The sequence below is a fragment of the Branchiostoma lanceolatum genome, chromosome 18 (assembly GCF_035083965.1).
Source record: "Branchiostoma lanceolatum isolate klBraLanc5 chromosome 18, klBraLanc5.hap2, whole genome shotgun sequence".
In the NCBI taxonomy this organism is placed as follows: Eukaryota; Metazoa; Chordata; class Leptocardii; order Amphioxiformes; family Branchiostomatidae; genus Branchiostoma; species Branchiostoma lanceolatum.
In genome coordinates this window covers 1254378-1266336 of record NC_089739.1, presented here as the reverse complement: position 1 = coordinate 1266336, position 11959 = coordinate 1254378, and the positions used below count along the sequence as shown (strand labels likewise).

At 42.6% G+C, this 11959-nt stretch overlaps 3 protein-coding genes across 4 annotated transcripts in view; all 3 read right to left on the bottom strand.

Moving 5' to 3' along the window:
- Positions 1-309: 309 nt before the first annotated feature.
- On the bottom strand, positions 310-3811 carry LOC136424406 (methyltransferase-like protein 27). The gene is made up of 4 exons (XM_066412998.1): positions 3609-3811; positions 1651-1776; positions 1092-1227; positions 310-433 (listed from the first exon to the last, which is right to left on the bottom strand). Exons 1-4 carry the CDS (start codon positions 3726-3728, stop codon positions 333-335), a joined length of 483 nt encoding a protein of 160 aa, XP_066269095.1. The 5' UTR covers positions 3729-3811; the 3' UTR covers positions 310-332.
- Positions 3812-4127: 316 nt separating this feature from the next.
- On the bottom strand, positions 4128-9168 carry LOC136424852 (2-Hydroxyacid oxidase 1-like). The gene is made up of 8 exons (XM_066413531.1): positions 8976-9168; positions 8011-8162; positions 7348-7609; positions 6750-6907; positions 6341-6432; positions 5430-5588; positions 4980-5049; positions 4128-4608 (listed from the first exon to the last, which is right to left on the bottom strand). Exons 1-8 carry the CDS (start codon positions 9119-9121, stop codon positions 4508-4510), a joined length of 1140 nt encoding a protein of 379 aa, XP_066269628.1. The 5' UTR covers positions 9122-9168; the 3' UTR covers positions 4128-4507.
- Positions 9169-10084: 916 nt separating this feature from the next.
- The window catches only part of LOC136423859 (rootletin-like), a 60478-nt gene continuing 58603 nt past the window's right edge, over positions 10085-11959 (bottom strand). For both annotated transcript variants that reach the window (XM_066412222.1, XM_066412223.1), the window contains 2 exons: positions 11747-11953; positions 10085-11508 (listed from right to left, as the gene is read on the bottom strand). In XM_066412222.1, the coding sequence (XP_066268319.1) occupies positions 11266-11508; positions 11747-11953 (450 nt within the window). In that variant the 3' untranslated portion in view covers positions 10085-11265. The remainder of the gene's footprint in view (positions 11509-11746; positions 11954-11959) is intronic.

Sequence of the window (11959 nt, the reverse complement as noted above, 5' to 3'; positions counted from 1 at the left end):
GATTGTATTTTTCCCCGGGGTTAGCCCTAAACAGTGGTTTAATATTCCCTACTAGTTAACGTTTGGCAACCCTAGCTGTTCATGTAAGAACGTGTCCATGCGGAGCTGTTAGAATTGGTAAATAACTGGGTACGTATGAGTAAGAAAAACAGATTAGTTAGAATCAGTACGAGTTGCTTGAAGTGTACACAGTACTACACACTACTTATCAGGAATGTGTTTGAGTAAGAATAACCAGAACAGTAGGCTGTTAGGCTAGACCAAGTGAAGGTAAACATCCATACATTTGCTTGTAAATGTTACTTTATAGTTGACACTTCATTTGAGAGTTTTTACCCACCCGGTTTAACTATCCTGATCAGCTGTTCCAGGCAGTTCGGTCCCACGTGACCGTCACAGAACAGTCCGCAGGCGGTCATGCCGTCATACGTATCTACAAATAAACAAACAAGTAAACAAACAGTTATACATACATAACACAAAGTGTTACGTGAACATATTTTCCATTTTACCATATGCATGCTTGCTTGATCTTCAGTAAAAGATATCTTGCTTGCCTTCAAGTCATTGGGTTTGATAACCATATTGGCTTTGTATATGTCAAGTCAAGTCAAAGCCTTTATTTTACTTCGAAGTGCTTGTTCTGCCACATGGCCACTTTTCAACAAGGTCGAAGTGATACAATCCTTAAGGTGACAATAATGAAAGGTTTTATAGCATAACCTAGTCACCAGTCTCATCCAGGGCTACAAGCTACGTTTCTGCATCTCTAAAGCCGGTACACCCGCCTTTCGGCGGGACACACCAGCTTCCTCAGAACTGAAATCGTCTTTCTCCGCCCATCCAACTAAGCCAACCCCGTGATTATCTCACCTGCTTGAAACAATAAGCAGTCTTTCTCAGTGGTTCGGGACAAAATATCTTGGGGGTATGTTGGTCTTTAGTGCCGAAGAATTGTATTACGTGGACCCTGGCAAGGGTCCAAGCTACATTTATACATTCTTCCTGAAAGCGTACAAAGGAAGAAGACAAATCGAGCCTTTGTGTGATTGACAGCTGTCAATAATGATGAAAAAAACAACCCTTCTTACTATCGTCGATGTTAAGACGGTTAGGCCCAAGGAACTCCTTGAGGAAGTTCTTGTAGACGTTCTTAGTCTTGGCGACGTCCAACATCTCCTGACTCGCGTCTAAGGCGTCTACGTTGGAGAAACCGAGCTTCGACAACTGGGAAATACCACAGACGTTATATGCAGTAATACGAATGTTGGGTAAGATAGTAAAGAGCTTGCATAAGGAAAAAAAAGAGAGGCAATGCCGTAAAACGAAACGAAGATTGTTGAGCAGCTTCAATGGGAAACAAGAGCTTGGTGTCTTTGAAAAGAAGTAATGGAGGGAAAGATAAAAGGACAGAAATGACTCAATAAAGAAAGGAATCATTAAAGCAGTACAAATGCGCGAAAGTAGATTTGACGGATTAAAGAATGATAAGAAGAAAACGAATGAATGAATGAATGAATGGATACTTAAAAGTGTGTTTGTTGAAGAAATTAATGAAAGGTGCAGGAAATTAATGAACAATTCAACGAATGAATGAATGCTATGTATACTTGCTGAAAAATGAAAATTGAAGGCTCCCAGCCGGCCTACCTCCAGTCCACAGAGCCCAGTCCCCGCGGCCACGTCCAGAACCCGGGCGGCGCTCCCCTCGCCCAGCGCCGCTGCCAGAGTCTGGGCAACCTTCCGTGGGCCTCCGTACTCTTCTTCGTCTAAATCCTGTAAACAACAGGGCGGTCAGAGTGACCCTTCTAATCCCACGGACAGGTTTGATAGCAGGACTCGGGACTTGTGGAAACGCTCCATCCTGAATATTGGGAATCGTAGACACACCTAGATCATACAATCACTCACACACACACACACACACACACACACACACACACACACACACACACACACACACACACACACACACACACACACACACGCGCGCGCGCGCGCGCGCACACACACACGCACACACACAAAAAGAGATACAGACACACACGCAGACACCCATGATAATTCTTTCCGAATTTGCAAAAAGGAAAATCATGCATATTTCAGGTTGTCACCTTTACATTAAGTTGCAAGTAACAAGAGTACATAGAAAAGCTTCATTGGCGACAACGAAAAGATTAGTGACTTTTGAACTGCCAAGTACTAAAATTCTACTTACTAAATGGTGAAGGCTAACAAGACCTAATATCAAAGTGTGGATTTCTTTAGCTTGATACTGGCCTAGATTGCTTTGCGCTGGAATGCAATCCATCGAATTAACTTGTTTCGGCCTAATTAGATATTCTGCGCACGGACATTACTTATCATCCGATCGCAGAAATGATCCGAAACGACCCATAATCACTTAATTAGTCCCAGTGCGCCTGGCCGACGAACAACCTGACCTAACATAAGAGTCAAATTACAATGACATTTTCGATGAAATTTTCATTACTTTTGAAAAATCATTTTCTTTCAACATCTTGTTTGTACAGCTTGTGAAACAAGAGACTTCCTTAAAATTGATATTCGTTTGGTACCACTAGTTACCACAGCAAACATGCCACTGTCATTCTCAACTGGCAAAGTGCCGTACCCATACGTTAGTCGTTCTACACACACCCACACCAGGGTAGCGACCTCGCAAGTTGACGAGACAGCTCAACGAATTCCGTGAGCTGTCTCGTCAACTTGCTTCACAGTTGGATTTGTTGTCTTTTCAGTCATACTTCTACATAATAAATTGTATTCCAAATATGAAGTCAAAGGTTACACAAATCCGATATAGGTCGCTGCGAGGTCGCAGCCCAATCGCCGTCTAGTAAAAGTGGGGCCTAATCTTTCGGAATCAAGCTGATAAGACCTTGCCCTAGATAACAACCCTGTCTAACAACTTTCTGTGCCGCCTTAGTAAACAACTCCAATTGGGTCAAGTAGTTGCTCCGTTTCTGCTTGGTCGTTTGCTTGAAGTAAAGGTTGTCATGATCATTCTGCACATTTGAAAGCACATGAGAAGCGTTGTTGATATAAGAATAATTATTTCCAACGGGTTGGGGCGGATGCAGGGTGTTAGTAGACATACCTAAGGGCACGTGAGAAGCAAAAAGGGTGGTAGGGAGGGGGCGGTACTCAACTCGAAACAAGTCGAAAAAATCAGCAATAGAACCAAAAGGACAATTAATATCCAACTGAAAATTAAAATATTCACGAGTTAACAGTCAATACATGGTTTTATCAGTTGACCATTATAAGGTAATAGATAATGATTAATACAATTTACATCTGTCATGTGCGACAGGAACTTGTGGGAACACTTGTGTCACCTCTAAAACGACGATGAACTGAACTGAACATTCCAGAACTTAAAACAAAATCGATGTCATAGTTTATCAAGGAAATGTTATGCCTGTATGTTTGAACTGTGTAAACTGAACCTGGCGTGATTTTTATGATTACATCATCCCATCCAATCCTAGGGGTCAAAGGGCTCAAAGGTACCTACGCGGCAACGTTCTTACTACAGACGGTAAAGAGATAAGATCATATAGTAAAGACAGGTCAAACCCCACCTTGTCATAATCCTTGGACCACGTCTTGTACAAGTCTAGAACCTCATCATTCTTAATTCCCGGCCGAGTTATTCCGAGAACCTTCTCCTTGGAGACTGCGGGGTCCTTCGTAGCCGACATCTTAAAGGTTGAGTTAAGGGCGACTCGTCCAAGGTTCACCTACGGTCAACAGGAAATAGGGCGGGGCGCTAATACTGCAGATGCACAAAAAGAGCTATGAGTTGTCGCTAGCAAATGATTATAAGTTGAGAGTTTTTGAATGAAAAACTTTAAAGAGAGGAGAGAAAATACCTGTTAGACGAGGACAGATAGGAAAATATATGAAGGGTCTTAAAATCCTGACAGACTAAATAATTAAAACCACCCCCACCCCTCAAAATGAGTTGGGTCGGTCCTCTTGTTGGCAGGACTGGCCTATTTGTTCAGAGGGGTGCCGTTCATCCGTATGTCTTAAAATGTGTGTGGAACTCTCAATTCCTAACATAAACAAACCTAACATGATAAATCTAGCTTTGCCACGAGTAAAAACCCAAGATAAGTAAGAACTATTTGTGTGTCTTACAGTGATAATGTTTGGTGTGATTTTACAACTTTTCCTCGAAGGTGGTTTGCCTTGTAGATCTTTGTTGTTTATACGTGTGAAATCATTAACTTGTACTCATAACGAGTATCAAATTGGGTCAAAGAGGCAAGAGCTACTCTGCAAGGTATACTACAACAAAATAATGACAATAAACAACGTTTTGCGTTACCTTTTATTCAATAATTACACTTTTTTATATCAACATGTTAAAACATGAGGAAATCCTGGCAGGATTTTTAGTATTATAGTAGTATAAAAAGACGCTAAGAAGACTGTAGGTATATCTTAATGGGGATTTTAAATAAACAAAACGATTTTACTGGTAGCCGTCAATGGTCGAGTTATTCCTACGTGGCGACATGTAGTAGTTCTCGTGAACCACCAGGGTCGAATTGATGTCGGCTATCGTTGCACAGCCTACATGGAAAAAAAGACAAGGATAGTTGAATTAAAAGGGAAAAACTTGAATCGTTACTTGATATCTTTATATCATAAGCTATAGCTATAACTACTACCTTTGAGTAAAAGGTGTACACCAGCTTCTGTATCTGTATATCCGGTATGATCGCCCTTCAGCGTAAAACACCAGCTTCGCAGGCACGCGGCGCAGCAGCAGCGGGTTATATTACACTGAACGACCTGTCACACCTAACTGTAAACGCTGTTTAAATTTATTTAGCGAGGATACATCTGTTGTAGTTGGTGATAGTTGGAGCGTCTCTTCTATTTGTTTGTTTGTTTTTCTCTTTGTTTGTAGGTTGGTTCTGTCCTAAATGAATGTTACACACCTGTCCTGGCCATGGTATAAACCAGCTCCTCTTTCAAGACGTTCAAAAGTTGAAGAAGCCCCTTCTCACCCTGGAGATGTGATCAAGAGGAAAATTGTTTAATCCTATGAAAAGAATTGAACATCGAGTAAAGCTAAAACAATGACGGCAAACAAATTCAAAAACGATCTAAACATCCCTCTCTTACTCTCTCCATCTCTATCTCTCTCCTCTTTATCTTACTCTCTCTCAATTTTTCAATCAGTCTGCTATATATATACTATATATATATATATATATATAGCAGACTGATTATATTATATATATAGATATATATGTTAGAGACGTTCACCAAACAGTTCAATGGTCAAGAAATCTTTAATACTCTAATTTTCAACATCGTCATTTTTTCATTATCTTAGACAGTTCGTGTACATTATATCCTTGTATGTTTAGCCTACTCATACGTACGTTGCAAGCGAGTCCCCAGAGTGCGGGCCTGCCGATGAACACACATCTGGCCCCCAGAGCCAAGGCCTTCAGCACGTCCGTCCCAGTCCGGACCCCTCCGTCCAGGTAAACCTCCGCCTCACCGCCAACCGCGCGGACGATGTCGGCAAGGACGTCAATCTGTTGAAACATTAAAACAAAAAGTTTTACAAAACAATTATCAATGGTTCTTGATGGCTTTGACTCTACTCAACTTCTAGGTGGTCGGGCCTATTGTGGTAAAAATGTTTCAAGTAGAATCAAGACTTTCAATAGAATATTGTATAGACTCATGATATGATTTTAGACGAAGAACCAGCAGACGTGCAATAGCAAGAATCTGGCCCATCTAGCCTATTCCCTGCCTGGGTAAGGCTCAATGTTAGTGCAAGGTTATACTTCATACATCAGCTCCACAACTCACGGTGCCCGAAAATCTCAGCAACAAGCAGCGCATAGTGTAGCTCAAGAACTACAGCACGTCGCATAGCTAAGGCTTCGCTCCTGTGGTGTCGTTAAAAACTCACAGTAGTAGGCACCCCTCTCAGATTAAGGCTAGTGTGGCGCTTTAGTTACACCGTGTAGAATAACAAGGCCCCGCGCAAGAGGTGTCGCCAAAAAAAACTCGCAAAATCCTGCACCCCACTTAGGTTAGTTTAGCTCTAGTGTTACACCGTCTAGCATAACAAAGCCGTATAGCAAACAAAAACACGCTGCCTTATATGGAAACGCGGGCATCACTGCCCCGTCAGTCACAGTGATTGACAGCACTTCCGGGCACAGTCTGTGACGGTCGGGCTGTGTCACGTTCTGTGCCTGGGAAAGCATAGAACGTGACAGGCATGGTGTGTGACGGTACAGGCCCCGCTCTTGAGGCGTCACCAAATACTCACAGTAGCAGGCACCCCGTCCAGCTGCCTGCCGCCGTGGTTGGACACCAAAATGGCGTCAGCGCCGTGACGAACGGCTTCCTGAGCATCCTCCGCTGGAGCAAAATAAACCATATTAGAAAGGAACAAAAATATAACTACATTAATTTTTCAAAACCCCAACAGTGTTTTATGATACCAAAAAAAAAACGGATATATGGTCCAAGAAAAAAGGGAAAGAGCTTAATCGGAAGTTCGACTGTCACTCCAATCGTCCCGAAAGAATGATTAACTACTAGTACTTTGACACGTGACTTCGTGGAAACGTGACCTACACCAGGTCACAGAAAGCCTGTACCGTCCCCCGTCTTTACTTATGAGTAACGCTGTGGCAATTTTTGTCCTCCTTTCTTGTAAACTATATAGTTTTTACCTGTAAGGATTCCTTTGAGGACGACCGGCAAAGACGTGTTCTTTTTCACCCAGTCTACGTCATCCCACGTCATAGGCTGCTTCAGTGCTGAGTAGAGGTGACTGCGGTACTCTTCCGTCCCGTAAGGTGGCGTGCCTGGAAACACCAGGTTTGGGGTGCTGAAAATTAAATCAGATATCTGTGGATTCGAAATTGAATGAGTGTTCCTAGACCCTGGTTGTGTTGTAGATGGTGGTAAATGGCCGAGGAATATCGTTAGCGCTCTCACTGCAATATTCTCTGCACCCTGCTCTTAGCGGTATTTGTTCTGTATGTATTCCTATGTTTAATTATAATTTCATGTTATGACCTTTATTTATTGTCTGTACCCCTATGGGCTCTCTTGGAAATCAGCCTTTTCGGCTGAAGAGACTACCCATACGTTTCAAGATGAATAAATGAATAAATAAAGCGGTCGACGTCTCCCCAATGTATGTGTAATTGCAGTTGGTGTTTGCCTCTTTCTGTGACCGCTTTTTTAGTGACGCCTTGAGTAGTCGCTTCTTTGTTTACATATAGAGCTTGTGCTAGCTGAACCGATGCAGCATTGAAGATTTACCTGTAGAACGTATGTGTCTTGCCCTTTCCCTTGCTGGTCGTTATTCGCTTTAGGTACTCGAATCTTGGCTGGTCGACTGTGAGGAAGACTGCCTTGTAGCCCGCCTTCGCTGCTCTGTCCAACAGCACCCTGTTCCGTTCCGGGTCCTTGAATAGCACAAAGTTGAACCAGCGGGTTCCTTGAGGCGCGGCTTCCGCGACTTCTTCCAAGGAATGGTTTGCAAATAAACTCAGCGCCATCCCGGTGTTGGCTGAGGCTGCGGCTAAAGAAAAACTTGTCGGTTACTTAAGGAATACAGTGTTTTACATATGTTATATTGTATCGTATAGGGGCAATGCATCACTATAGAAAACACACACACATATTTACATTTACATATATATACACGCGCTCACATACACACACACACACGCACACACACACACACACACACACACACAGACATACACACGCACACACACACATACACACACAGACGTACAAATACACACACGGCAGACTTGTCAATGTGCCAGGATAGACATTTAGTATTACGTAGCTCTGATCTTATGGTCACCTGAGGTGTCAAAGTCATATGCAGGGGCATAACTTTTGTCCAAATCATATCTTGCTATACATAGCCATAGGGCCATGAGAAGAGCCGGGGGGGGGGGGGGCACTTACCTCTAGCTGTGGCCTTCTCTCCGTCCGAGTGCGCCATCTTGTGATGAGCTGTGGGGGAGATGGCGACAGGGAAGTCTAACATGCTGCCTAGCACTGTCACTGAGGTGTCTATGGTGGACACGTCACGTAACACCCGCGGTAACACACGGTACCTACATCAGACACACAGACAGACTGTACTGTTAGCGTGATCTGCCTAAGATTGTCACTGAAGTGTCTACGGTGGACACGTCACGTAACACCCGACGGTAACACGCGGTACCTACAGAACAAAAAAACGGGGCTAACATCTTAATTAGTCAAGGCTACTTGATCAGACACGGCGCAAACTTAACCTCGACTTGTATATCTTTCATGTTATCTATTCTGGTATTATTTGGAGTGTTGATCGCCCTCTCCTTGGTTTACGCGTTTGCCAGGGACGAGTTTCTGTGAATCACCCGGTATGAGTACAATTACAAGGAAAGAAGAAGACAAAGAACAAACTAAAACACAACATATCTAGATATGAAAAATCAATGGTTTTTATCAATCTATACAACTTTATAAGATACAGAGATTAAGTCTTTAGAATGACCTGGCATATGACAACTAACTCTAAATGTAAATACCCGTTGAGCATGTCAAAGTCATTAACTCGCAATCGTGGTATGCAAGGCATATAAATATCACTTAAGTAACATATGGCCGGTAACGTCCGGAAGTAAAATCTCTATCTTATCCAGTTGGCCAGTTGTAGACAATAATTTGTATTTGAATATTGTTTACCTGGATGTCTAGCCTAACTATAACGTTACATGTTGCGCTCCTAGCGGCCGGCCCGATAGTTACCGCCCCCTTGGGGGAGAGGTCATTAACCCCAGCCTGAGCGCGAGCTTGTGTCAACAGTGACAGGCTACCCGGATGTCTAACCTTCATAAACACACGAAGAAGATTGTTTATACAGTTTGAGAACGAATGACTACCTTTTAAAGCTGTCGCAGTTGTCCATCAGAGTCTGGTTGTCCCCGTCCCCATTGCTGTAGTACCCCCAGGCGGCGCCAGGCAGGGTTCGCTCAGCGATTCTTCGGAAATCTTCCACCCTCCGCAGTTCGGACGGTTCGGCCGCCATCTTTGTTTGTCGTGCAAGGTCAAACCCCTTTACTCCTTTAGGTGCCTGCGCCTATCCCCCACACAGTGGTAAAATACAAGGATGTAATTTGTGTCTCAGTTATATTTTGTCTAGCCCTTCCCTCATGACCTCAATGAAAAGGGGCCCGCAGGCTTCCTGGATTTCCTTCTGGCCTAAAGATAAAGGTTGTCATTGTCCTCATTTTGGGGTCAAGGTGATGCTGATCGGTTACAGCTGGTTGCAGTTCGGTGGAGTATCGCTAGATGGAAATGAATCTTTCACCATAGTCAAACCAAGTACTCATCGTTTTACTGAATGTATTTCCACAAAGAATAGCCAAATCCTTACGAACTTGACAGTGGTAAATGAACTAAATATTAATAGTTATTATCGATATCTAGCTGCACGCATGGGTGTATGTTTATTTTTTTAAATTCGGGAGAATGTTAAGTTTCCTAGGTTTAAATCATTTTCGGCTTTATGACAATCAGAGGCCAATTATGATGAGATGAACCAATAGAACGAATTTTGAAAAGGCACGGTTTATTTTTTTGCATAAAGGGAAAGGAAATCTGAACTCTTAGTTTGCATTGCTGCTTTCGATTTGTATTTTATTTGAAAGTATGATATCGATTCATGTTTACCTTTACCGAAGGAAGACATATTGATTTTGCTACGTTTCTTCTTCTTCCTCTTCTTCCGTTCCGAACGAATACGGTCAACGACCTGAACCAGACGGTTGTCACCATGGTTACTGGCGGAGTAGCAGACATCCTGTGGTGTTCGATTACATAATGTAGCAACCAGCATTACAGAGATGCAGGGGCTGGTCACCATATATGAATGTGTAAAAAGAGCAGTATTTTGCAAAGATAGACCGTGTGAAGGTAAGCATCATGTATTTGCTCGCCTTTCCAGTTTATATACGTGTGTTATTCGCTAAATAATGAAATACATAAGTCAGAATTTTCCATATCAGATTTTATTCCATATATTCAGGGTGGCCTCGTCATCATATACACGGTCTAGAATCGGTACCATTTCCGTATCATATCATATCAACTCTCCTCGATTCTTGTACGGTTCCTATATACAGTCATGAACAACGTCTCCCATATTACCCTTTTATCCTTAGGCGTGTTTTGCACGCTTTAATTAACATACAGCATGCCTTCTTTACATATTCAGTACGACCTGTTTCACCCATGCACATTAACGCCCCTCCCACTTACACACAGTTCTGCGAAGCAAGAACCTGTATTGTTTTTACCCACTACCCGTGGGGGCGGCCATTTTGTTTTTCAACTGCTCTGCAGCTTACAGCCGCATATAACACCAATCCCATCGTAGTGACGTCATCCTCCTACATTTTTCGAAGCCACTTTTTTGATACAATATACATATATATTACAGCATCCACCCAACAACGGGCGCACATTAGATATCACATTAAATATCATGCGGTTTCATTATTGTCCGGAGTAATTATTTACTTTCCAGACTACACAGCTCTAGTGACAACAATAGATACTATTCCACAGTCGCATCTGTTTTAAAGATACAAGACATTTGCATACGGGACCAACCTTGGTCAAAACTAAATTTTTCTTTATAGAAATTTTTTTCTCAACCTACAAATATGTAACACTATATTTTTCACTCTACGTCTTTGGCAGTTGTAGACTCCTGTTTTTATCGTTCAGTGTCGAATTACAGGAGTCTATTCTTCCAAGAAAACACTATCGGAGATACGCTCTATAAATAGAAGTGCGGCACTGTCGCTTTGCAACATTCATGATTAATATAAAAGTAGCGACTAAAAGTATATAAAATGTCGCATGTAATTAAATATTTCTGTATCTATACATTTTACAAGATCTCCAGACGTTTATGTGGTAGTATATACACTCATGTATGAGTATAGCAATATTACATAAATTGGTAACACAGGCACCTCTGATTTTCTATTGATAAATAATATAAACAAAGAGACAGATGATTCTGATAAGTCATCTTCAATTCGAAAAGGTAAAGGGATTTGGAACATTTGAAATCTAAGTATGCATTTTATACAATTTAGATACAATGACAGACTTTTTTCAAAGCTGTAATTTTTTGGCGACGCCCAAGGGGGAAGTTGGGTCTCAAACCGCAGTTTCGTTGATGTTCTTCCATTCCCCTCTGGAAGGCAGCCGCAACGGCGCCTGCGCAGAGGGCGAGGAAGAGGCCACGTGGACGTTGCTGGCTGTTGTAGCGTTCTGGTTTGTGTTCTTGTCTGCCATTGGATGATCCTGGACTTGTGACCATCTGGATGGCAGCCTGCGATTGGCCGGCTGAGGGCGGGAGAATTTGGCGTCCAATCGAGGTGCTGGATTCAGCCGTACTGTCTGTGTCGTCATGGAAACAAAGTATTGAGATTGGTCAACTTGTGTCAGTTTGCGTCTTTAGATCTTTACGCCTCTGTTGAAGCATAGATGTTCAAATACCACAAGATGGTTTCCAGTTTACAATTACCTAAACCTCGTCCAATGTGAGCTACGTACTTTGGCAACTAAAGCACTCTCTCGAAAATCAATGCAAGCAACGCAAGGAGCCAGTTCAAGCTAAAAATTAACACAGACTTACCTCTGAGCTGCTCCTTACTCTACTTGTAACAGAAGATGTGTTCTCTGTCTTCTTCTTTGGTTGCTTCACTTCTTTGCTCCTTGATGAACTGGTGTCAGCGGAAGAGGCTGTTCCAACAGACCGGTGCTCCTCCCTCCTGTAGGAGCTCAGGTGTTGTTCGTTTGACTTGTACCTCTGGTAGCTGGGCGTTAGGATGTCCTCCAGATCCTGGAG